Source organism: Carassius auratus, chromosome 44 (genome assembly GCF_003368295.1).
Source record: "Carassius auratus strain Wakin chromosome 44, ASM336829v1, whole genome shotgun sequence".
Taxonomy (NCBI): domain Eukaryota; kingdom Metazoa; phylum Chordata; class Actinopteri; order Cypriniformes; family Cyprinidae; genus Carassius; species Carassius auratus.
In genome coordinates this window covers 13,568,299-13,594,409 of record NC_039286.1, presented here as the reverse complement: position 1 = coordinate 13,594,409, position 26,111 = coordinate 13,568,299, and the positions used below count along the sequence as shown (strand labels likewise).

At 36.6% G+C, this 26,111-nt stretch overlaps 1 protein-coding gene across 8 annotated transcripts in view; it reads left to right on the top strand.

Moving 5' to 3' along the window:
* Window positions 1–25,521, top strand: part of LOC113062585 (POU domain, class 2, transcription factor 2-like) — a 61,118-nt gene extending 35,597 nt beyond the window's left edge. For 3 of the 8 annotated variants that reach the window (XM_026232522.1, XM_026232518.1, XM_026232517.1), the window contains 15 exons: window positions 9,370–9,438; window positions 9,986–10,020; window positions 10,897–10,953; window positions 12,269–12,382; window positions 13,272–13,514; window positions 15,093–15,225; window positions 15,330–15,421; window positions 16,149–16,349; window positions 17,808–17,949; window positions 18,033–18,181; window positions 19,606–19,797; window positions 20,026–20,074; window positions 20,167–20,314; window positions 21,800–21,873; window positions 23,012–25,521. In XM_026232522.1, the coding sequence (XP_026088307.1) occupies window positions 9,381–9,438; window positions 9,986–10,020; window positions 10,897–10,953; window positions 12,269–12,382; window positions 13,272–13,514; window positions 15,093–15,225; window positions 15,330–15,421; window positions 16,149–16,349; window positions 17,808–17,949; window positions 18,033–18,181; window positions 19,606–19,797; window positions 20,026–20,074; window positions 20,167–20,314; window positions 21,800–21,873; window positions 23,012–23,319 (1,995 nt within the window). In that variant the 5' untranslated portion in view covers window positions 9,370–9,380 and the 3' untranslated portion in view covers window positions 23,320–25,521. Of the gene's footprint in view, window positions 1–9,369; window positions 9,439–9,985; window positions 10,021–10,896; window positions 10,954–11,063; window positions 11,253–12,268; window positions 12,383–13,271; window positions 13,515–15,092; window positions 15,226–15,329; window positions 15,422–16,148; window positions 16,350–17,807; window positions 17,950–18,032; window positions 18,182–19,605; window positions 19,798–20,025; window positions 20,075–20,166; window positions 20,315–21,799; window positions 21,874–23,011 lie in introns of those variants that run through there. The other 5 variants (XM_026232519.1, XM_026232520.1, XM_026232521.1 and 2 more) reach the window with 5 other exon arrangements.
* Window positions 25,522–26,111: the final 590 nt, after the last annotated feature.

The following is a 26,111-nucleotide window of genomic DNA, read 5'->3' as shown; positions in this document are numbered from 1 at the left end:
TACACCGAGCAATCTGCCGTCCCCCATAACACATACATCATGCTGTTTAGTTGCTTAGTAGATTCTGTCAGGGACGGACACCGTCCCCCAGATGCGATTCGTTCAGAATGGCTCAGTGCTCATTGAACTTGGCGTACGATTTGGATTTCTGTAAATTCTGGGCATAATTATACGCTGCCTCTCTCCACGTCTGAGCCTTCCCTCTTATCCTTTATTAGGTGACAGCTGTGTAAATCTTCTGTCATTCCCTCCTTTTATTGTAAGATCACAATGCACCTGCACTCACTTTTCTTCTCCTCTCTTTGTCTCTCTACCCGTCCTGCATTTACTCATATCTTAATATGCTTCCTGCCACTTTATTTTGCCCGTCGTCCTCTCCATCCCTCCATCACTGACTCCTCCTGTCGGAGGGAAATAATAGAAGGACAGAGGGTCGGGGTGGATGGACAGAGGGATGGAGGAAGGGTGGAAGCATCGGCCTCCCTCCCTGTTTTGTGTGTTCCCCCGGGGAGGGTGGTAATAATGGTAGCCATACAGGGGAGGGGGGCGAGAGGAGCGATTATTGTCTTGTAGGGAGTCAGAGGTATCGATCGGCCCAGAAATATGTGGTGCGCGAAAGAGGTACTGTATCGGATATAATATACACTCCTGAGACGGCAGACGCAGAGGCGCGCACACACACAGTAATACAAAATACCAACCCAGAGATGCTCACGTATACACACAAATACAAAATACTCACCGCCAGAGAGGCTTAACACACACCCGAGCACGAATATATTTACGTAAATCCGCTCTTAGAAATGCGTATGGCTAATATGAACTCAAAATACATGCACACAGCTAGAGGTCGAGAAAACACACACAATACACTAACACAGATGATTCATATGAGCTGAAAAGCTTCTTAAAATTGCATTAAATTGCATTTAGTGAAGTGTTTTTATAAGTACAGAGAAACATTTTGACCTTGGAAATACTACTCAGGTGCATGGTGTTAAAGTCCACTGGATGGTATATTTAATTCACACTATGGCGGTCTGAATTTGTGATACATTCCTGTTTGAAGTGTGTATTATTATTTTAAATGTAAATGTTAGAGAGGAAATTTGCTTGTATGAACAAGAACAAACCAACTTATTATGTGAAACCAGAACATTTTAGTTTTTTAGTTTGATTATCACATACACGCTCTCTCTCTCTCTCACACACACACACACACACACATATACACACACATGCAGGTCTTTCACTGCTGTTGCCTGGCAACGAGGCTAGGTGTCCTATTGGAGAGCTGTGCTGTCCAGTGATGTCATGACCGCAGCTGACCAGCACTGAGGGGGGGGGGGGGGGTATACTGAACCACAGCGGCACGAGTTACCATAAAGTTTTGTGGTAGCATTAAGATTTTGTATATTTTATTGTACATATCATTGTGAAAACACCACAATGATATTTTGTGTGTGTATATATGATTCTACTAAATGTATTATTAAAACATACCATGGCTGAAGTGAGTCTTGAATACAAAGCCTGGGCAGCACATGATGCAACTTTATAAGTATATTTCGGTTACGGACAGAGAGAAAGTGCGAGGAAGGTCTTCTTTTATACCTGTACCCTCCATCCATTGTTCTGCTCCATTGTCTTTAAATCAGGTCAACAGCCAATAAGATTTAACACCCTAAGCTGCCTCTGCATCTCTCCTGGAGTCGAGGGGGGGTCACTGCTGTGCTTGAAGTATGAGAAGATGTGTGTGTGTGTGTGTGTGTGTTTGCGCTGCATCTCTAAACCTGTTCTTAATGTTGCATTGGTTTGGGTTAAAGGAATATGGTGAAAGGACCCTGGACACACGACTGTGGCATGTTCCTGAATATTACTGACACATCCTTTAATTTGTAAGAAAAAATAAACCTAATGTGTTGTGCAAGTAAGTTCATTTTCATGTTTTGGTTCATTTCATTCATGTTTTGTTTGTTTAGCCTGAAAAATTTTAACCAACAAAGTGGTAACATCTATTTTTCATTTTATTATTAAAGACAAAATATTAATTATGGTGTCACAATATTAATGAATAAAATGTTATTTAAAGCTAAATAGATTGGGTAACAAACAAAAGTAAATTTAAAGAATAAAGTGGGGTAGAAAACGAATTGAGATTGAGATTCACGGTTGTATTGCTTGGATATTTGGAAACCAAATATTTCAAATGTTTTCCCAATTGAATGCTAACATTTTTAGTAATATTACATGTAGTATTACAGTACATGCTATTTATTGATATGAAATCTTGGCAATATTATCAGAAATTGTGGCATATGACTTTTTAACCTCTTGAATATCAGCTTTAATATTAAAAGAAGACTGAAAAGTACAAATATATGTACATACATGTGTTTGCATACCCATCTTTTAGCACTTAATTACATCAAATCTAATTGGGACCAGCGCAACTAGTCTGTGATCAGCGGGCCAGAGTTATTTATAGAGCCGTCCCTGCGAGAGACCCCGCATCCTGTTCCTCCGAGGCAGACGTACCCCCTTCACTGGCCTCCCCAAAGGTCAAGGGGGGCAAGACCAGGGGGAAGGGGGATAAGGGAGGGTGCGCAGCGGACTGACCCTTGACCCTAACACACGCCACCCAGCATCAGTCCCTCGTACGGACACACACACACCCACGCGCCGTCTGTCACGGCCCTGACAGGCGTTACTGAGGAGCTTGGGGGGCACATAAAGGAGGCCCAAAAACTTGCTAAACCCCTGACCGTGACCCTGAGCATCACACACACACATACTCAGAAGACAGATCCATTATGAGTGCTGGGGTAAAAGGCTTAAACCAAAAGACGCATCAACTGTCCTTTGAGTGAATCAATGTGTGCGAGGGGTCCATGTGTGGCTTTTTTTTTTTTTTTTAAGTTCACTGCAAAAAATTGTTTATCTTACTTAGTATTTTTGTCTGGTTTCTAGTCAAAATATCTTACAATTCTTAAATCAAGATACTTTTACTAGATAAGCCAAATGACTTTAAGATATTTAGTCTTGTTTTCAAGGAAAACATTTTTTTTAAATTCATTTTGCTTAAAATGATCTGCCAGTGTGGTAAGTAAAATACTCTTTTTTTAAGAATTGTAAGATATTTCGACTAGAAACCAGACAAAATTACAAAGTAAGATAAGACATTTTTTGCAGTGTTTTAAAGTCAATGTGTATGTATTCTCAGAACCGATGTAAGTAGGTGATTGATGGTTGAATAGCTCAGATAATGCACAATATCTCACTTTTTCTGCTAAAACCTGCAGTGTTATTAGTAGTATTTCTATGTACAAGCTATATTTTGGATCCAAAAAACCTCGCCAATAATATCAGGCTAGAAATTGTGGCATATATGTAACTACTTACAATGTTTTGTCATGAATCATTTCAGCAAATGTGAAGAGTAGACATGCAGTCTGTTTAATTATTTCCCTGATTCTACATTGAAATTAAGTTTTATTGTTATATTCTAATATTTCCCGATGACAAAAATAAAAAAACAATCCTGGAGAAAAAAAGTGTTTTGAATATTACACGTGATAAAGGGCTTATTGTATGGATATGAAAACCTATTTTCCATATTATGGGGTAGGCTACGGCACCCGTCCCGAATAATGCCATTATTTAAACTCTTAATAACATAATATACACCGTCATCTGTTTTAAGTCCGAAATAAACACAACTTACTCGGAACAAAAGCAGCTTTCCAATGACAAAGCTCAGTCAAAAAAAAAGGTAAAATTAAAAACGAGAGGGAGAAGTTGAAAGCAGAAACGACTTATTATATAATTAATTCGCTCGTGCGGCGAGTGATTTAGTCTTACTTTCTTATAATTCACATAATTTACAAGTAGAGACTATATACCTTGAAATAAAGCTCAGGTAAAGAGTAAAATTAACAGGACGAGGAGAAAGCTGGAAATATCAAGGAAACGTCCGTTCGATCCGTGCAGGGTTAAATTTGCTCTCCCTTTTTAGCTAAAATCAATGTGCATTTAAAAGGCAGCTGTATTAATCAAAACCATAGTCTTTGAATATGTAAAATAAACGCGACAACAAATAAATAAACAAATACAAATAATAAATCGAAGTGGAAAAATCACCAGAAATCTGTAAAGCAGGTGTCAGGCGTGATTATTAAAGACAGCGCTGCCCTCTCGCGGTTCACTCGCGCTACTTCAGTTTCGTTTTCGCTGGGCAGAAGTGGTTATTTTAGCGCATTGAGAACGAGCCATGGAAAACAGAGGCGTGTGAAGAGCGAAAATGACATATACTTGTTTTTCGTTCTTGTGATGAGCACTTTCCAGCCACCCCAGCACTTGAGCTGTGTCTCGCTCTTTCTCTTTCGCTCCTTCTGCCTCCTTCTTTCTCAACATTGAGCTACACCACTTCAAACCAGCCTTGATAACTGCCCACAACAAAACAACATAGAATAACCACCTATTTAACCTGATATATGTCTCTAGAGAATAACTTTTTCCTTTTTTGTGTGAGTGTTCACTTGTACCCCTGTTCAGAGATGTCAGAGGAAGTGTAGGGGTGAGATAAGGTGGTGTTTGGGGGGTGGAGAGAAAATGTGGGAGGGAAATGAGGAGAGAGTGACTGTATGAACACATATCTCATTCAGTTTTTCATTTGACAATTAAATGCAGCTGAACCAGGACGGCCGAACACCTATCAAGCTAGAAGTTTGAGTCAATAGCCTTGTTTTGGGTATGGATTCTGATATTCAAATGAGAGCATGAATATTCACTCTGTAATTTGCATGAATTGATCATCAAGAGCAGTGATTGGTCAGCTCATTAGGGCTCTGTGAGCTGGACTGAAGTCTTGCACACTGATAAACCTGAGAGACTCAGACAAACGCAGACAGAAGGCTGTGGTTTATTTATAAAATGGCGGCTATGGCGAAATGTCTGAATTCCAGGTAAGTCGTTGTGTCTTTCTCTCTCGCTTTTCCTTCCCTCTAATGATCTCTCGAGAGGGGGCCGCAAGGTTAATTAGCTTGGCCTTCGCTAACAGACTCTGCTAATGAGAGGACATCAAAACTAACTGGACTGAGGCCAGAACTAATGAAATGTCAGGAGCAACTCTCTGGAGGAATGCAAGAGACTTGAATATCAGTGTGTGTGTGTGTGTGTGTGTGTGTGTGTGTGTATATGAGGTGTAATGTATGCTGGTGTATGTAGAGGCCTGATGTAAGCAAACAGTGTGTACAGACTCCCGTTACTTTATTAATACATTAAAATATTAGAGAGATGAGGCAATAAGTTTAAAAAAAATCAGTGGATTATGTTTTATTCCTATAAAAGCTTTTCTATACTAAATGTCACTCTATGACCAGAAAAGCTCCAGGTGGCATATCAGGCATATCAGATTACAAATACATAAACCACAGCCCAATAGCACAAATATGACGGCTAAAGATGGAGAACCCCAATATTGTTGTTAGAGAAGAGGAGCTTTTAGATTTGAATGTGTTTGTAGGAAATGTGAGTGGTGTACTGTACTTAGTTTTTTAAGAGGTTCACAGAAGGATTTACCGGTGTAAATGAAGTTGTTATTTGGGCAGTTTTGCAGTTTCTTGCTGTGTCTTTACTGCTTTACTCCATGTTAAGAAAATCATTAACATGCTTTTGAGGCTTTTAACTTTATTTGAATCACAACCTTAATATTGTTTTCCCACAACAACACACCTACATAACCATACATCTTATTATCTTTAATAATCTTTATATATATATATATATATATATTATAGCTTAAAAAAACTTGCTTAAAGCTATAGACGAAAATTTAATTAAATAGGTAATTTCATATTCATAATCAAATTATCATTACAATCACAGGCATATATACATACATATATGCATTATCAATGAATTAATAGGTGCATGCATACACTATTATTTAAATATGATAAGAATTTTCAAAGGCTTTTATTTTAAGATCATGATTTGTACATTTGTTTCCCCTGGTCAGCCCTTTAAGAAGATGTGACTGAAACTGATTGATCGAGTTTTTCCAAGAATATCTCTAAACCTGTCGTTCTGTGTGTGTGTGTGTGTGTGTGTGTGTGTGTTTGTGTGTGTGTGTGTGCGTGCGTGCGTGTGTGTGTGTGTGTGAGTGGAAGGCCACACAGTTAAACAGGAAATGGGGCTGACACTACACTGACTCACACACACAGAGGTTTGTGGGTAAATCTGACACAGAACCGAATGCATGTGAATCAACCTTCACGTTTTTCACACAATTTTGTATTTCATAACAGTGTCATCAGAATGATATTTCCACCTGGCTTTGTGAGGTTTATGGTTAGTTAGTCATGTTTGTTGTGTCCTTCGAATAAAAAGTTCAGCCATTTCTAAAATATACCACAGGCTTTCGACAAGCATATAAATGCCTTTCATTCCATACAGCTAAAAACTAATATAATAAAAACAGACTTTTTTATTGTTAACTATTTGAAAGGAAATTATATATCTTTGTGTCACATTAAATTAAATGTAAAAAATATATATATTTAAACAATCAAACATGTTTAGTAATATATATTTTTTTTAAGTTTAGTAATGCTTTTAAAAGCTACACACAACCCACACTGTAAAATCAACAGAAAAATAGATAAAGGTACTAGAAGTTTATTTGTTTTGGTCAGGACATTACACGTTAAGTTTATGAACATTTCTTTTATTCCTGAAACACATGCATTGTGTCATTTAAAAAAAAAAATCAATAGTTTACTGAGTGCAGTTTAGCATTTTTCCTTATTCTACCTCTATCCTGAGCGTCTTTCAAGTGTCTCTGTAGTTATTTTCACCGTTTGTTTCATCACAGCCTCATTATCAACCAGACTTTTGCTCTGAAGGTTCCTCGTGTCAGAAGGGTCTCGAGTCTCAGATAAAGGAAGTACCAGACACTTTTATGCAACCGGCGCGTCATATTGAGCTCTAGGCCTTTCGTGGCTTTGCATCATGACAGAATAACTCGGTGGTACACTGACTGTGATTTACAATGTGCTTACGATCGCAATCTCCAGTTCACCTCACCGGCGTGATTGTCTGGAAGCAGATGATCAACCTTTTCTTTCATTTCCACTCATTTGACTATCAATATCAGTGAGTAATTGATCCTAATTTAGTAACGCACTCGAATGAGGTGGGCGGCGGAGGATGGAGGTTTCGTTTGCTTCAGATGGAAAGTGACTTTAATTTGACTTTGCCTTCTATGACTAAAGCAAGTGAAATTTGTGAACCACCATAAAAAAAATGTAAAAAGCGCCCACGGCTGGTAAAGTGGCATATAGAGTGAAGGATCTGTTCTCATCGAGTGATCGGAGGACAGAGAGAGAGCTGAGCTAAAAACATTCCGGTGAGTCACAAACACACCGAGCTTCAGTAACGTGTCACTCTTCACTGAAGCGCGACTTAATCTAATATCACTTGAATATCAGGTTCAGATTTTTGCTTTGTGTGCGCGATTATTTTGAAGTGGTCAGTGTTTGTTTGTAGGGTAAGTTGAAAGGGTTTTGATTTGTCCAATCACACGTTGTTTTGAAATGAATTTAAATATTGGGATTTGTTGTCTAGATGTCTAAACATCTAATTGAAATGTTTAATATGCTGATTAAAAACGTTTTGTTTGGGCTCAAAAATTGCTAGTTAATTTTAAACATGAAATTTTCATATGGTATTTTCTTGTAAAACATCCTCCAGTCATCTTTGCAACGCCACAAAATTGACAGTAGGACTTACAGTAAGTTGTTGAATTTTTTTTATTATTTTTTTATGTTTTTCATCTTGATAATTAATTTAAAGCTATAAATAAAGCAAGAATCACTGGAGTTGACAGGAAAATACAATTTCAGTTTTTTTTTAACTTCAGAATTTCACATTTAATTCAACATTGCTTTCCATTTCTTTATCTGTAAAATTGACTAGCGATTTCTGAGAAAAATTTGTTTATTTCCGGTGCATTTGAATCTATATTTTTACAATGTTTGTGCTATAACTGTTGATTTGTTTGCATGAATGCCTGTTAAAATCTCTGCTGATGCATGATTACTTCCATACACATAATCTTTATAATAAATTGGATGTGCAGCGTACACGTTCCAGCCATGTAATATGAGCTAATTTAACATTGAGTAAACTGGACAGGGAAATCAATTTGTTCTGGGAAGAGATGGTCTGAGGTGGCCATCAATTTCACCGTGAGTAAGAAAGAGAAAAGCTGTTATCCTCCTATGAAGTGCAACACGTGCTCTCGCGGGATGAGATCCTCTCCCGCCTGCATTAACAGCTCTTTCTGGTGTGTGTGTGTGTGTGTGTGTGTGTGTGAGTGTGGATCTGTATGAACGATGGCATGCAGGATGGGACATGCCCCTGCATCCCTGCTGCTCTCTGGGAGGCGCAGGTGCTGTATTAGGATGAAGAGAGTGTCAAACAGGACCAAAACAGAATGAAATAGAAAAGGAAAGACAGATAGAGCAGTGGAGCTGCTGGAATAGTTTTGCTGATGGGAATTGACTTTTGATGCAAAGGTGTTTGTTTCATTAATTGGAGGTTTTGGGTTAAGGATTATTCACATTTTGGATGAAGTTGTTATTAATATTATGATTTTAAGTATATTTTATATTTATTAGGCTATCTTTATTATGTTATATATGTTCTTTTAGAATGTTATGATAAAATAATGTTATGTTGTTTAAATAAAGTTCAATTAAATAATCTGTCAGTGTTTTTGGAATGTGAACTATTATATTACACAAGCTATGCTTAATGATAATTATTTACATTTTATTTATTTATTTTTAATCTGAAAATTTGGATTTGGGGATTTTAAAATGAGGTGACAATATTTGTGCTTTAAGTTGCAGACTGTAGACTACTTAAGTGAGCTGCTAAAATTGGTTAAATTCGAACTCTCTTGTCATCCTAGGATCCTCAAATCAAATTTAATCCGAGTGTGTAAATTCATGTTTTTTAATTGGTCTCTAAGTGTTTACTTTAGTAAAGTATTTAATAGTTAAAAATAGGTCGATTTTTTTTAAACGGATATAAAATAAAACAAAAAATTAATCCACAAACCTAATAAAAGTACTAAAAACAACCAATAAGTTATTTTACTGAAAGTGTTATAGAATGTCAGTAGTGGGATGAAAAGAATAGCTGACCATTTTCAGCACCTACAATATACATTTAAATGTTTTAAACCATGACTCTTCGTGATGAAAACAGGTAATTTATCAACTACCCTTTTATGTGGTTGATGATATAAGTACGATTGAACAAATAAAGTGTTTTCAGTCAGTTTCTCTCTGTCTGTTTCAGTAGATATCAGGATGTCTAAAGCCGTCGAGGATGACAAGATGGGGACTGAGCTTCCAGTGGACAGTACAGGTAAAAATCCATATTACAACTGATTATTAAAGGTCTGTGTGAGCCTGAATGCTTTAAGATGTAGTAGAAACTTATATTATGTGCAGTATCTATAAATAAAATCACTATAATTAGTGTTATCAGTATGTGAAATCATGAAGATGGAGAGTGTGTAGGTGTGATGCTATTGTTGGAGAGAAACACTGCATGTGTAAGCATGTTTTATCATCTATACTACTATGATTCATGAATATTCCTAGATGTGTTGCGAGTGTGTGTGTGTGTAAGCGTGATGAGATTTTGTTTCGACATAATTCTCACATTTTCCACTTGGTCTGAATCACACACAGAACACTTTAGTCAGCCGTGGCCTCAATCTGACACTCACACACACACACACACACACACACACATAAGCTATGTTAAACGCTCCATGGTATTCCAATAATGCAGTGCCTCTGGCAAACCAGACCATGCTTTTGTTGATGTGAGGGCTGGAGCCTGAGGCACTATTCTGACCTGATGTGTGTGTGTGTGTGTGTGTGTGTGTGTGTGTTTGTTTCTACAGACTCTGAGAGGAACAGTCCAGAAGCCAGCGATCAGGTGTGTGTATAGTTTTTATTAGTTGTTTGATGTCAGTGAATGTGTTTTAACTAAAGAGATGCCCGTGATAGAGTCTCCAGAAACTTGACCATCTACATCAGGGTTGTCAAAGAGTTGATTTTGAGGAAAAACAACATAGGGATATTTAGCATATCTGGCAAAAGATGCTAAAAACCATTCGTATTCCCGACAGATCAAACCTTTCTTTTAATTACATGCATCATTTGTCATTTGCAAATGTCATCCCAGGTGAATGCAGGGACAGTCCCGTGGCTAACATGTTCATTTTCCCACTTTGAAGTGTGTCGCTTACTGCAACGAGAATATGGACAGATGCAGTGAAAAGTTCACAGTTGTTTGCAAGTCTCCCCTGAATGAATAATGAACATGGTGCATTAATACTGTTACACTCTTAACAATACAGGATTTATTTGCATCTGTGGTTCTGTGTAACCTCCTCATTGCACCAAAAGGTTCTTTCAAGTGAGAAAAGGTTGTTTAGATCATTAAAATGCACACAAAGAATAACGGTTCTTTTAAGAACTGATCACTAAAATGTTTTTTCTATGGCTTCACTACAAAAAAAAAAAAAAAAGAAAAGAAAACATGCTTTTGGAACCATGTTTTTAGGTTCCATGGTTCCATGAAGAATCTTTAACATCCTTCTTTACATTCCACAAAAGGCTCTTTATAGAGGAAAAGGTTCTTTAGGTCATTAAAAGGTTTTTTCTTTTTTACACTAAGAAAAATGGTTCTTTTAAGAATTGTTAACTGAAAGTTTCTTTAAAGAACTTAAAATGGTTCTTCTATAGCAAAAACCTTTTGTAACGTTTAATTTAGATTTTATCCCTAATCAATTTTTCCTGTCTCATTTAGACCCAGCCAATGAAAACTAGTCCTTTCTGCCTGTCTCCTGCACCCAGCAACACAAAGGTGTGTGTGTGTGTGTGTGTGTGTGTTTTTGCTCAGATGGAAGCCTTCAGGTAATTCTCCATTGCCACTGTAATATGCAAATGAGATGTCCTTAGTCATTTGAACTGCATTCCTAACAAGATGCCAGACAAGACACAAAGAAGAGAGAAGGAGAGCGTGAGAGAGAGAGAGGTAGAGAGTTGATAAAGTAAAGTAAAAAGAGATGGATCGACCGGAGCAGATACAGTAGTTAGCAGAGAGATTCTTGATTTATATTCACATAACTGTACAAGTTGAACTGCTGCTCTTCTGTTGAATCGGTGAGTAATCAAATGAACAACTGGAAGTGTGTGTGTTTACATATGGAAATGGACTTTGTGTGTGGTTTTTGTCTTTGTCAAGAAAAGGCATGAAGTGGTAGTTAGGGTAATCGGTCGTTGACATTTAGTAAGGGCAATTTGCATAGACGTTGAAAACTAGCTATACCAGTAACAAATGATTCATTGTTCATTTGATACAGATTAAGGGAATAAAAATGAATAATGCTGTTTAAGTCTTAATATTTAGAGTAATTATAATAATTTCTATTTCTATTTGTTTGATATTGCATTATGCGTTTTAGTGTGTTTTGTATTGTTGCTGTTTATGTGTGTGTGTGTGTGTGTGTGTGTGTGTAAAGAACATAAGTGTATTAAATTATTAGTTTTTATCTGAGTGTTTATTACACATAGCTCATAGATGAGATGTCCCATTATGTTGATTTCATCATCAAATTTAATTTACAAAATAGATTTTATGTACATAGAAAGCATATTAAATGCAAGTAAATTGACTTCTTGAACGCTTGTGAAAATAAAATGTCAAAATATGGGTGAAATAATGGTTCATCGTCATACTGATTCTGACCACTAGTAAAACACGTGATCATATAAAATGTTGTTATATTTGAATGATTAAGAACTTGCTGATAAATGGGTATAACCTAGTGGTTTGAAGGATAGTGTAAAAACTTGAATGAATTTGTTTTGGGAGCTGTGCTGTGAATGAGCTGTGTCTAATCTCATCTAATCATTCTTGTTATAAATATGCCTGACAAGATTTTTGGTATATGAACTGTTGTTACACTGAATGACATTTTAGTGAGTGTCTTCTGTAAATCATGGTAAAATGTATAATAGTCATTCATTTTTGCTCAGAAACAAATACAGTTAAACAGGACACATAATGTAGTGGGGAAAAAATAAAGCTGTATTAAACTTGTATTGCTTTGAAGCTTGAGAAGTTGTCTTTGATTAACATATAAACACAGATTGAGGTATGTGAATGTGTTTGATAGGTTAAAGCTGAGGAGGCAGCTGAGATGATCACTGTTCACGCTCCTCCACCTCCTCCAGCTCAGCCAGCTCTGCCACACACACAACTCATGCTGGCCGGCAGTCAGCTCGCAGGGGTATGTGCTCACACACACACACACACACACACACACACACACAATGAGACAAACAGGTTCTCTAGTGAAGATTCTAAAACAAGATGTTTCGCATTTTTGAGCGGGAACAACCACACTAGAGTAACAGTCTAAATTATTATTATTTTTTTTTTTAGTAAGCACCATTGAGATTTTAAGTGTTTATTTTAAAATTAAGTATAATAAATGATACATTTATTGAGTTTAAAAATGATCAGATTAAAACATTCTATCTTGATTGTCAATGTGACATTTTTACCAAATTAATCATTTTAATTATATATATTTTTATACACATTTTATACATGACCATTTTTTTTTATTCAAATACTTTGCTTTTTTCCATTGCCATAAACTGTAAACAAGCCATTCGTACTCTGTAAAAAAATATTTTTTTAAATTTTAAACAAAAAAAGTTTTAGGTCATTAGTATTTCAGAAAATAAATACTATTTCAGTCTTTCTACTTCAAATTGTTTAATTAAAGTGTTGCTTGCCAATTCTTTGTAATTATTTCCAACGTGAAGCATAAACACTGGCTTTGTGGCACTTTTATTTAACCGATAGTACTATTTAGGGCAGAAACAAACTTCTTTTTGATTTGCTATGTTATATAATAATAAATCTCAATGAAAACTTATGGTTATTATATGGATACAAACATTGGAGCATGGCTAGCAACTCCAAGGTCGTGAGTTTGATTCCCCTTGAAGCAAGGCTCTCTCTCTCTCTCTCTCTCTCTCTCTCTCTCTGCTCTATGCTTGTATTAACTAAATGCAACTACATGCCTCTCTAACTCAACCGCTACAGATGCCGCTTGGTGACACTATTCTTTTCTCTTCATCCCTCGCTCCTCTCCTTCCTGTCTTCAGCTTGCCGCTCTCCTCCCTGCGCAGCAGCAGCTGTTGTTGCAGCAGGCTCAAGCGCAGCTGTTAGCAGCAGCCATGCAGCAGTCGAACGCTGCGCATGCGGCCCACGCAGCTGCGGCAGCCAATCAGCAGCATCAGACACAACAGCAGCAGGCCAATCAGGCAGCAGCACAAGCCCAGTCTCAAGCCAAACCTGAGCAAGCTCCGCCTCCGCTTCTGTCACAGCCTATCCAGCTCACTGCCCAGGTACTTTCAGCGCTGCGCTTTTGGGTTTTCAGGAAAGCGCATTTTCCTAAAAAATATTTTCTGTATTTCAATCGAAGGAACATTCACGGTTAAATATACTCCATCAGCAGCATAGACCAAGGCTACTTTTGCGTCATCGAAGGTTAACGCCCCTTTTTGGGGGGAAAACAAACGCATTCCCCTGATACAGAACTCGATAGCAAAAATGGCAGAAACACACACACTCTCTTTGCCGGCCGAGGACCGGTATTTTGCCTGAGAGGTATTTAAAGAAGCAACTGGATACGGTGTTTACAGAGGTGTCCCTTTGAAATGATTGAAAACTGGATTAATAACCCCACGCAGTGGCCAAATATGGACATCTAACGTTACCATTATCTCGTGGAATCACCAAGTAACCTACTTTTGTCATTAACACACTCACAGTATGATAAACTAGACGATGAGGCCATGTCAAGAGGAGTCGGTGGCTTACTTGGATCCTATTTCACTTGATTTAAGCTATTGACAGTTTTGTTGTCGACTAGCTATACTAGTTAGAAATACGAAGCTGCTAGCAGCTACGTCATTAACGTTAGCTCTCATTAGGAACGCTACCTTGGCTGTTCACTGATTTTACGTTTGAAATATTTGCAGGCTAGGACTAAACCATATCTGTTTGAAATTGTGTCTGAAAGGCCTGTACAAATGAGAAACAATGAAAAACAAAAGGTCCCTGGAGCGAGTTCTGTATCAGGAATCCGTTTGTTTTCCCCCGAAAAGAGGCGTTACCCTTAGATGACGCAAAAGTAACGTTGGTCTATCTGTGGCATGCAGCCAGTTATGAAGAGAAAATTACTGCATTTAAATATTCAATGAATATATATTTAAAAAAAAAACTAAATTTGAAAAATTTAAATATTATTGTATTTTTAATTTTAATTATTATATTATGTTATTTTGTTACTTACATTTATGTAATACAATTTAAAAGTCATTTTGAATGAATGTTTTTAATTTATATTGTAATTTGTTGATTATATTATAAATTAAATATTGATTATATATTTATTTTATATTATATTATATTATATTATATTATATTATATTATATTATATTATATTATATTATATTATATTATATATTTTATATATTTTATACATTTTATTTAATTAAATATATATATACACACACACAAATTTATATAATCCTAAAACAAAAATATGATAATTTTAATATTGTTTTTATATAATAAAATTATGATATTGTTATTTTGTTGAAATGTAATACAATTTGAATATAATTTTGAGTAAACATTTTTTAATTCATTCAGATGATGCAAATTAGAATACAATTTGAATGCATACCATGTTTTATTTAATATTTAAAATATGCGTCTATATAATGCAAGGAAACATTTTGTTAGTCAGTCATTACCAGAATGTGAATTGCGACCACAGTTCAAATATTCAGTAAAAGGATCTACGACAAAAGTCAAATACAAATTATGATTTACTTGAGGCTTCTGAATCTTGGCTTTGTAGCTTAACTGTGCCTTTTCTCTTATTCCCCTGTCTTTTGTTGCCCACTCTCATAAGGCTCTCTGTCTCTCTCTGAAGGACATTCAGCAGTTTCTGCAGTTACAGCAGCTGGTCCTGATGCCAGGTCATCCTCTACAGTCTCCTGCTCAGTTCCTGCTTCCTCAAGCCCAGGCTCAGCAGGGGCAGCAAGGTGAGTTCACACATTCTCATCCTGCCAATGGGGTCTCTGTCACACCAATAACATTTGTGTGTACTGATATCTTTAGTGAGAAATTGCCATTCACGCTCTTTCAGGTTTGCTTTCGACACAAAATTTGATTCCACTACCTCAGCAAAGCCCAGGGAGTCTCCTGACCTCGCCATCTAGACTGGGCCTTCAAGCACAGGTATGCAACCAAAACAGGTTCAAACTACATTGCTGTCAACCTTATTATTGCTTATTTAATTAGCAAGTGGTGTCCAGTTATCATATCAGCAATAAATATGGTTATTTTTCTTTGTCTTTTTTTTTTTTTTAAATAAGTGTTAATTTTCGACAGTACAATAAAATAATGAGTCAACAAAGGAGTTTTATAGATGCACAAGAAATGGAAGGTCGAGCACATTACAGTGTGCTCTGATGTATACAGCAAATATAATCATTTCAATAAGTATGCTAAGAAATTGTTTCTTATTGTGCATTCATTACCAATCTAAAGTTTGGGGTTTGGGGTCATAGGATTTGTTTGTGTTTTTTGCAGTTGAATGTCTCTTATGGTTACCAAGGCTGCATTTATTTGATCAAACATACAGTAAAAACAGTAACATTGTGAAATATTATTGCAATTTTTTTTTAAAAATGCATAAGCTAGTTTTTTATAATTAAAATATCTCACAGACTCCACACGTTTGGAACATGAATGTACATATTGAATATTTTTGAAAGTATGTAGTATGCTTTCTAAATTCTAGATTTGTTCCCTTCAGAACAGTTCAAAACCATAGGGGTAGAAACGAATTTTCAGGGAATATGAAGAAGATTTTTTTTGTGATGTGTTTGAAACGGAAGCGCTGTCTGTGTCGCACCATACCTGTGTTTGAGAAAGTAGTGTGTTTCCCCAATCTGTGCTGTAGCATCATCTTGACGACAGGCTGTGGTCATTGCAGAGGGAGAAGAGCGTGGAGACCGCTGTGAGCTCCGCCCCCTCCTCAGCACAGCCAATGAGCTCCATTTCTACGGTGACAGCTCACGCAGAGGAGCCCAGTGATCTGGAGGAGCTCGAACAATTCGCAAGAACCTTCAAACAGAGGAGAATTAAACTGGGCTTCACACAGGTGTGTAAACATTTTGAAACATGTTTTAAAAATCTAACTCCAAAAAATATGATTTTTAGAAACGTGTAGAATTTAGGCAGCTTTAATGCATTTACATTTTTGGTAAATATATGCTAAAATATTAAATATTAAAATATGCAACTATGATCTTTTTTGTATTTTTATTGAAATAATACTTTTCACATTTGTATTGATCAAAATAACATTTTAATACAAGATTAATGCATTTGGAATTTTAATAAATATTTAAAATATGAAACTATCATCTTGCATTTTTAAAGAAATAAACAATACTTAGTTTTCATATATGTAAATAAGGGAGGCATTAATTACATAGAAATGACAGCTTTTAAATATTTGTGTTTTCATTTATTTAATACCAATTTAAATTACAATACAATTAAGTGTTAAAAATAATTTACCAGGCCTATCTAAAGGGTTAATGGTCCCACCTAGTGATCAACTGTAAAAAAATATATTTTTTTACCTCTTCCCAAAAGGAAAAATCAAAAACAATCAAGAATGCATGATTATATGGTGTCATGGCTTTGCAACCAAAAAATGACGTTTTAATGGAAGTCAATGGGGCAAATTAGGGAGAAAAAATTAAAATCTAATGTTGCACGAAAACTAACAATGCATCAAAGCCAATCTTTTTACTAATCTTTGACATGCCCAAGACTGTGATAAAAGTTAAAAAAATATCTAGTCCACAATCACTTATATTAAAAAATATGTAATTTTGTGTGTTTTTTCCCCCAAATCAGTGACATCATTTATGAACTTGGTAATTAAAGAGTTAATATCTTGGAATTTTTTTAAACATTTGGTAGTTTTGATCAGGACTGAGGTTGATTAATAGATTTATGCAAAAAAAAAAAAAAAAAAAATTTTTATCTGATACATTTTTACAGCAGTTTAATTTAGTGGATGTTTTCATCCACGAACATACCGAAAGGGTAGTGAATTTGCCCACAGTGTACCGTTGAGTTTTTGAAAAATGTCTAAGCATTTTCCCAAAATATGGGTCAAAATAAGATTTGTCACCAAAAATCATTCCATTAGCTCAAACACAGAGAAAGTTGTGGCCAAAATAAGACTCAACTTCTTGTGGACGAAAACGTCCCCAACAACGTATAAGGGTTCATTTAATTTTTTAATCAGATAGGACACCAGCCGTACTGTTATTTTACCAAGAGATTTGGCAAAAAGGTCCAAAACCCGTGATGCAGATGCAAACAGTTGCCATAGTGAGAAATTTTGATTTAGTAACGCTATTCAGTGAAGATCAAAATTAATTAGATGCTTTGTGAGAAAACAACACAGACATTTCTGTCAGATCAGATCAGTATGTCTGTGAAACATAAATCGAGCTGTCCTCAGACTTATCTATTCATGTCTGCATAGGGATAAATGAATAAAATGTGAATGTTAACTCTGCTCGATGTCTTCTTGCAGGGGGATGTGGGTATGGCCATGGGTAAACTGTACGGCAATGACTTCAGTCAGACCACCATCTCTCGCTTCGAGGCTCTCAACCTCAGCTTTAAGAACATGTGCAAGCTCAAACCCTTGCTGGAGAAATGGCTGAGCGACGCAGGTGTGTGTTTCTGTCAATTCCCGATCGCCGTTTCACGTTAGCGTTCCCTGTGATTCATGTATGTGTGTGTTTTTGTGTTACAGAAACCATGGCGATAGACAACATGCTGCCGAGCCCCAGTTCTCTATCCTCGCCTCTGCTGGGCTTCGAAGGCTTGTCTGGACGCCGCCGAAAGAAACGCACCAGCATCGAGACCAACGTCCGCATAGCCCTGGAGCGCAACTTCATCTCGGTTAGACACACACACATGAACACACACACCGCAACAAATGTTGTATGATTTTTTAGCACATCTCGGCTTGATAAACAAGTATATTGTTTTTTATTTTTTGAAAATGCTGATGCCATTTTTTTTCTCTCTCTATGGAGAATCAGAATCTACCAGCAAACTAATTTATTGCAATATGCAGTATAAAAATTGTCCCCGCATTAAAATCTGGCGTGATTGTAAAGGCATTAATTGAGCATATTATTATGCATTATTATCATAGGCCAGATTACTAGAGATACAGTAGAATGTCTTTGAAAAAGTGTAGTAATTTGACAGCGGTTCCCAACTGAGGAAAAATAACAAATAAAAAAAGAACATAATATAATAATAATAATAATAACTCTCATGATATCTTATTATAAATTGCTTGCAATGTTGTTCATTTGTAGATCTATTTGGATAAAATAATAAATAATAATACATTAAAATGAAAATATAATCCCAAAATATAACAATATGTCATATAGAATAAAACATAATTCCAGAATATAATATTTGATATATTTTCATCATAATGAGTTTTATGATATGCTATGATAAATTACAATATTCTTGGTTTTGGTTCTTGATAAGTCAATTTGGATACAATAAATAAATACAAGTAAAATAATAAAATAGTATTCCAAAATATATTAGTATTTCATATAATATTATAATGATGACATATTTTAAGATATCTTTTTGTATGTCACATTTGTATGTTGCTTTGAATAAAATAAAATATTCTTTGTAAATCTATTTGGATTAAATACATTTAAAAAAAAAAGATTAATATTTTTAAGTATAATAAAATATCATAATATTAGAATAATGATGCATTTTATGATATCTTATTATAAATTGCTTTGGATAAAATGAAATACAGTAAAATAAAAAATTGAGTGTTTATTGGTTCAAATGGTGGAACACCAAGTAGCACTTAGTGTTGGTGAATCTAAAAACCAACATGGAGACCAGGCCTAAAAAAAACTCATTTCCAGATCAGTTCAGTGTCTTATACCACACCACACAGATTCAGTAATTCCCAAAAGCAGTTTGTTGCACTTCTCTGGTAAGCACCACACCTGTGTTGGTAAGACTGATGCTTATTTCCAAGGAAAAGTGTCAAGAGATCAAGCCGAGGCAAACAGCCAATACACTCGCGGCACTGTATCGTTCCATTTCTGAGTAACTCTACTTGTAGGCATTACGGTCAGTGCCTAAATGCTCTTAAGGACTCAATAAATCTGTTTACATGCATTTTTGTGCATCAGTTGCTCAACTGCTTCTTTGATCATGCATTGAGTATTTCATGCATCAACATGAAATTGTTTCGGGCTGAAACTTGGCCTTGGTGCAAGAGTTTGGCATGTCTCATGTACTCATGCACCTCATCTCACCCCCAGAACCAGAAGCCTACCTCTGAAGAAATCCTGTTGATGGCCGAGCAGCTCAGCATGGAGAAAGAGGTCATCCGAGTCTGGTTCTGCAACCGACGGCAGAAAGAGAAGCGTATAAACCCCTCCAGCGCCACCCCTCCTCTGCCCAACCATCATCCAGCTTCAACGCACAAACCGCTCTGCTACAGCCCGCACATGGTACGCCCACTCACAGATTTAGCCATTGATCTGGCCCAAAGCCATTTCCGGGAAGATGGCTGGTGTTGAAATGTTATTTGGATGGTGCATGGTGAGAATGGGGAGGAGACATGTCCGGTCATGATGCGTTCCACCATAAAATAATCATTGGATCTGTGAAGGAAAATATTAAGAATGTCATGAGGAGACGCATGTCTGTTAATTAGTCTTATTCCTTTTTTCCTGTAGATGTCCAGTCAGGGACTGGCTCAGGTTGTTACCAGTCTCAGCACAACCGGTAAGAAGAGCAGTTTGAATGAATCAGAGTGTTGCACGACTTCACATTTGTGGTTTTGAAGACTGACACTGAATTCTTCCTCTTGAATCTAGCCGTCAGTCCCACACCTTCTGTGGCCTGCCCTCTCAACCCCAGTGGACATGCAGCAATGGGCTCCGCCCCTTCCTCTGTGACTCCGCCTCCTCTCAGCACAGTCAGCCCGACTCCACCCAGTCTCAGCAGCCCTGGTCTGAACACAGGGTAAGAAGCGCTTTCATCTGTTTAGGGCAGGAAAATGCTCTTTTGACACTGCTTTTATAGTAATAACGATTATTTTTATAGTAATAACTATTTGAAAGTGAAACAACAATAATAATTATAATAAATATTTGTTATTAATAGTAAATAATAGATTTTTTATTATAAATAATATGAATATTTATGATAAAGATGATTATGAAGAAGATGGTTATTGTTATTTAATCATTTATTTGTTTTCGGCTGTTTGAATCAGCTAAGAAAGTAATGTATCGAATGATAAATATGCGAATGATATATGTGATCCTGGACCACAAAACCAGTCTTAAGTGTCAATTTTTCGAAATTGAGATTCATGCATCATCTGAAAGCTGAATACATAATCTTTCCATTGATGTATGGTTTGTTAGGAACGGACACTATTTTGCCGAGATACAACTATTTGAAAATCTGGAATATGAGGGTGCATAAAAGTCAAAATATTCACCTTTAAAGTTGCCCAAATTAAGTTCTTAGCATGTATATTACTAATCAAAAATTCAGTTTTGATATATTTACAGTAGGAAATTTTTTTTTTTTTGTACAAATTTACAAATATCTTGGAACATGATCATTATTTAATGTCCTAATGATTTTTGGCATAAAAAATATACAATTTTGACCCATACAATGCTACAAATATACCAAAGAGCCTTTTGTGATCCAGGGTCACATATATGAATTTTAATTTATTCATGTGTATTATACTTTACAAATTTGCACAAATTCAGGATCCAATGCTGTGCATAATGTAAATGACAACAACATAACAACAACAATAATAATAATAATAATTATTATTATTATTATTATTTTTAATATGTGCAAAATTTGCTTAATTACATAATGTAAGTCTAATTGTTACAAATATTTCTAACAATAATAATATAATATAAAGATAATAATAATAAAGAAAAAAAATCTATCTTTAGGTTGTTTCAATCAATTAATTATATCTGAATATATAATATAAAATATTGTAAAAGTTCATTTATTATTGTTTATGATACCTCTGATAATCAATAATATTTGAATAAATCTGTCACCCACTGTTCTGCATTATGTGAAATGTTGAGGTCATAAGTTTGAAGCCTGTGATTACAACGGAGTGTAATTCTGTCAGCAGCTTTCAGTGTGATTAAGCCTTCTGAACTCAAATAATTACAGCTATGCTGTAGTCTTATCATACTTGTTTTCGCAATGAGATCTCTATTCTCAGTTGTGTTCCAAAGCTATCAACTGTAATCTAAACCGTCTGCTGAACTTCTTGCTCTTTAGTTTTCTTTCTTTGTCTGTCTCTATGCAAGTCTTTCCAGCATGTGTAATGAACACAAACTCCATGATGGACACAGTTGCTCTGGAAATGTCACTCAAAATGCTTGCTTCTCTCTGCATGTATGAATGGCGTGTGTTTGTGGGCATGTGTAAATGACACCACACACGTTACAGGAACACAATGATGGGTGTAAGCACAGGAATGAACCAGGCCCTCATCAGCAGCAACCCCCTGGCCACAATGCAAGGTTTGTTATAGTGAGAGGACGAGAAAAAGGGCAGAAAACGGTTGACAGATGGTTGCATGAAAGTGTTTTTATAGAATGATATGGAGGAGAACATAATTAGAGATCAGTTAGAATAACATTTCCATCAGTCATCACAAAGAGCCGTCTACTTTACTCTCACCGCATCTTCATCACATCTTCATCCTCACTACTTACATACGTGTGTTTGTGGTGTACGTGTGCGTATATGTGGTGTGTCTGTGCACTTTGTCTGTCTCTTTCAAAAGCACCTGCCATTTCTGTGCCCTTATGTTTGTTCTTGAACTCATTTTCATCCTAACCACTTAAAACCCTTTGCCCCAAACACAATGCTGGAGCCAATGTGCATTCTAGAACCGTTGTATTAGTTTACCCTGAAAAAAAGACAACTCTGGACCAAATTATATTCATTTTATATTTAATCATATTTTTTTTATATATTTAATCATATATTTTCTCTCAGAAAAAAAGGTACAAAAGTTGTCACTGTGGCGGTACCTTTTCAAAAGGCACACCTGCGTTTGGGCTTAGAAAGAAACATTTTTGCAAGAAATTATTACTTTCATTCAGCAAGAACAAATTTGGTAGCACTTTATTTTACAGTCCTGTTCCCCATGTACATGCTATGTACATATTATAGTAATTACAATAACTATGTAATAACTAGGTACTAACCCTGAATCTACCCATAAACCTCACCCTACCCCATGTAGTTACCTTGTATTACCATAATTTCTTAGATAAATACACTGTAAGTACACGTACTGTAAAATAAAGTGCAACCACAAATTTGATAAATCAAAAATAATTGTAAAGACTTACACAAATATACTAAGCAATACTGAGCACCAAATCAGTATATTTTCATGATTAATGATGCTGAAAATTCGGCTTTTTCATCTCAGTAATTAATTACATTTTAACATAAACTAATAATAAAAATATGATTGTAAATTGTAATAATATTTCACAATACTACTGTTTTTACTGTATTTTTGATGAAAAGCACCAGCATCTTTTTTTGTGGAAAAGAGCCATCTGATAGCAATCGTACGAGTATATATACACTGCATGCCCTAATTTCCTCTCTTTCCCCTCTCTTCTCTCATCTGTTTCACAGCCCTGGCTGCCAGTGGTGGGCAGATGTCCATTTCCGCTCTTGAGGGCAGTGGTCAAATGTTCCTGGGTGGAGCTGAAGGTCCAGGAGCTGGTCTTCGCCAGTCCCTCTTCCTAAACCGCCCCACTTTACTGCCCCTGGCGAGGAGCGCAGGCATGGGTCTGGTCGGCACCCCCAGGGCTTCTCCACTACCTGGCGCCAGTGGCACAAGCCCAGACTCCTGCTCCGTCTCCCCCTGCTCAAGCCCCGCCTCCTTCTGCTCATTAGGCGAAGCCTCACCACCTCCTCTGGGCGGAGCCATGGCTGAGTGACGCCCACACCAACCTGCTGCACCTGAGGGGAGTCAGAGGAGCGGAAGAAAGAAGACAAGACAAGACTCACCTTTTCAACCAAAGCCATCTCTCCCTCCCTCCATTTCTCTCTTGTGCTCGCTCTCTCTCTCTCTCATTATGTCTTTTAATGCCAAAAATACAGAGAAATGAGCAGAAGAGAAAAGGGATAAGGAGAGAACAGGATAACAGGGGACTGTTTAAACCAAAAAATTGACCTATACAGCGTGGAGAGGTGGCTTCAATGGAGCTACTTTGAGAATGTACATTTATTCCTTTCCAAATGGAAAAAGATAAACCTACACGAACAGATGAATTTGAGGGCAGGGTCGAGAGCCAAACATTTTTGCGAAGAAACAACAACAAAAAAGGAAAACAAGTGGCAGCGAATGGAACAAAGGAAGGACATTTGACAAGTGTCACTGGATGATAGAAAGAGAAACCAAAAAATAAACACATGGAGGAAGAACTGAAAGACTCACAAAACCAAAATACCAAAAACCAAAACCAAAAATCGGAGAGAAAAGCTTTACCTAAGACTTTGAAACCTGACTTGTCCAGGATCAGATTAACTCTGCACGACACCAAATGCCATTTTCCATGCACCCCTATAATTTAAACTTTCTTTTTCTTTTTCTTTTTTTACTATTTGTAAATGTATTTCTCAATCTACCTCTGCTACCAAGGATTTAGATTTTCTCATTCTTATTCATTCCATTTTCACTTTTGATCCATAATATTTTCAGCATTTCTTCCCTGTCAAAACATTACAGCAAACTAATTTAGAGGGGTTTTTTCCCACTTACACACACACACACATACACTGACACTTACTGTGACACACATTCCCGATTCCCTTTCCATTACTGATCACCCGCTGGAAACGCATCCATGCCTCAAACTTTGACTCACTTTTCTTGGATACCAAAGCGTTCGACTGGGCTTTTGCATCGGCTGTAAAGTGCTCAGACGTCAAAACCTCAGACATAAAAAAAACATACACAAGGATAAATTAAAAAAACGAATCCCCCGAGTCCCCACACCCCTGCCCTCCATCCTCTCTGGACCCCCTCCCCTGTGCCTCGGACAAAAAACGTCAGCCAAATGAACAAAAGGCAAGAGGAGCAGCGACTGAAGAGGATCCGAGGAAACTCGCTGGGGGAATCCAACAACCGTGATGCAGAGGAGAGACATGCGATGTCGCCGTTGTTGCTTTTTTTTTTTTTTTTCAACACATGGATTAAACCAAAAATGAAACCAAACCAAAACCAATGGACTAAAACTGAGCTTTACTCAATGGAATGAAACCAAATACTAGGAGTGGACCACAGGAGGTGCAGGAGGAGGAGGTGTTTAGAGTAGCAAGACTCGTGAAAAGACTCGACGTGGCTTCGACCAGAAGATCATTCCTTCACCTCCTCCCTCCTTCTTTCCATCAATTCAATGCTTTCACTCTCCTTCCTGGACGGGAGAATATTTATTAACCTCATTGAACTGAACATCAGAATATATATATATACATATATATTTTGTTTTATTGCTTTTTCCTCTCGGTCTGTCCGTTTATGCTGTGTGACTCGTCTCATTGCTTTATATTTTTGGGATAATGGGTTGACGTATTGCCTATTTTCATATTTCGTGTGTTTCGTCGTTTTGAATTGATCGTGCCGAGGGGGGTTTCCCCTCATCAGGCGGTTTGAAACAATACTGTGAACATGTAGCTTCCAAGTTTTGCTTCGATTGCGAATGTTGTGAAACAATAAGCCAAAACTGAAGACATACCAAAAGCTTTTTTGACACCAAATAGCAACCTAACCAATGCACAACGCGTGGAGAAAGACCGTATTGGTGCTAGGTCTCTTCGAGGAGAGATTGGGAGATGTGTGTGAATGTGGAAGCTCATCTCCAGCATGGATACCAAACCGAAACACGACCGTTTAGCCAACGTAACGTAATGCTCGGTGTCAGCAAAACTGTTTTCGACTTAGACGCAAACAAAAACGCAGACAAAGGAGAAATGTAGAGGTGGGTGGGACCGGGTGGAATGGGGGTTTAAATGCAACTGGAAGTCCAGTTGACGTTACACTTCTAGAGGGAATGTACCTGTTAGTGCTTTGATAGATTTTGTAGGAAAAAAATCTATGTTCAACTGCTTATTATTGCTAATGTAAAAAAAAAAAAAAAGGCTGTGATAAATATAGTCCTTATGAAATGATGACGATGACTTGATTTTAGACCAAAAGCTTTAAATTGTCTCTCTTTGATTTCTTTTCCCTCAAAAATTTTTATTTATTGTGCGAGGGGAGGGTGTATCGATGATTTATGTTTCCAACTCTTCATCTTATTTATTGGCTTATTTATGTATTTATAGCATTTTCATTTATCAATTCGGTCTTTTTTAATCTTCGTAAAACCAAACTGGGCAAAATATGGGGTAGCTTGGAAGAAAAATGGAAGTGTCATAGTTTATCAGTTTTTGAAACCAAAACTAGCTACTAAAACTGTTGTTTTCATGGGCACCTTTTCAAAAAATTTGTCCAACGTTTTCGAGAGATGACAAGTTTCTAAACTATATCTCTCACATTAAGTCAATGTAATGTATATGTATGAGCTAATTTTAAATATAACTCTTGTTCCAACTGTTTCTTTTTATTTAAATTTTGCTTTGTTTTTTAAAGATGCGTTGGATGAGGGAAAAGAGTGAGAGAGATACACTTCTGCATATACCTCATGTTCGATTAGAAATGCCAAATAGATGGGAAAAAAGCTTTAAG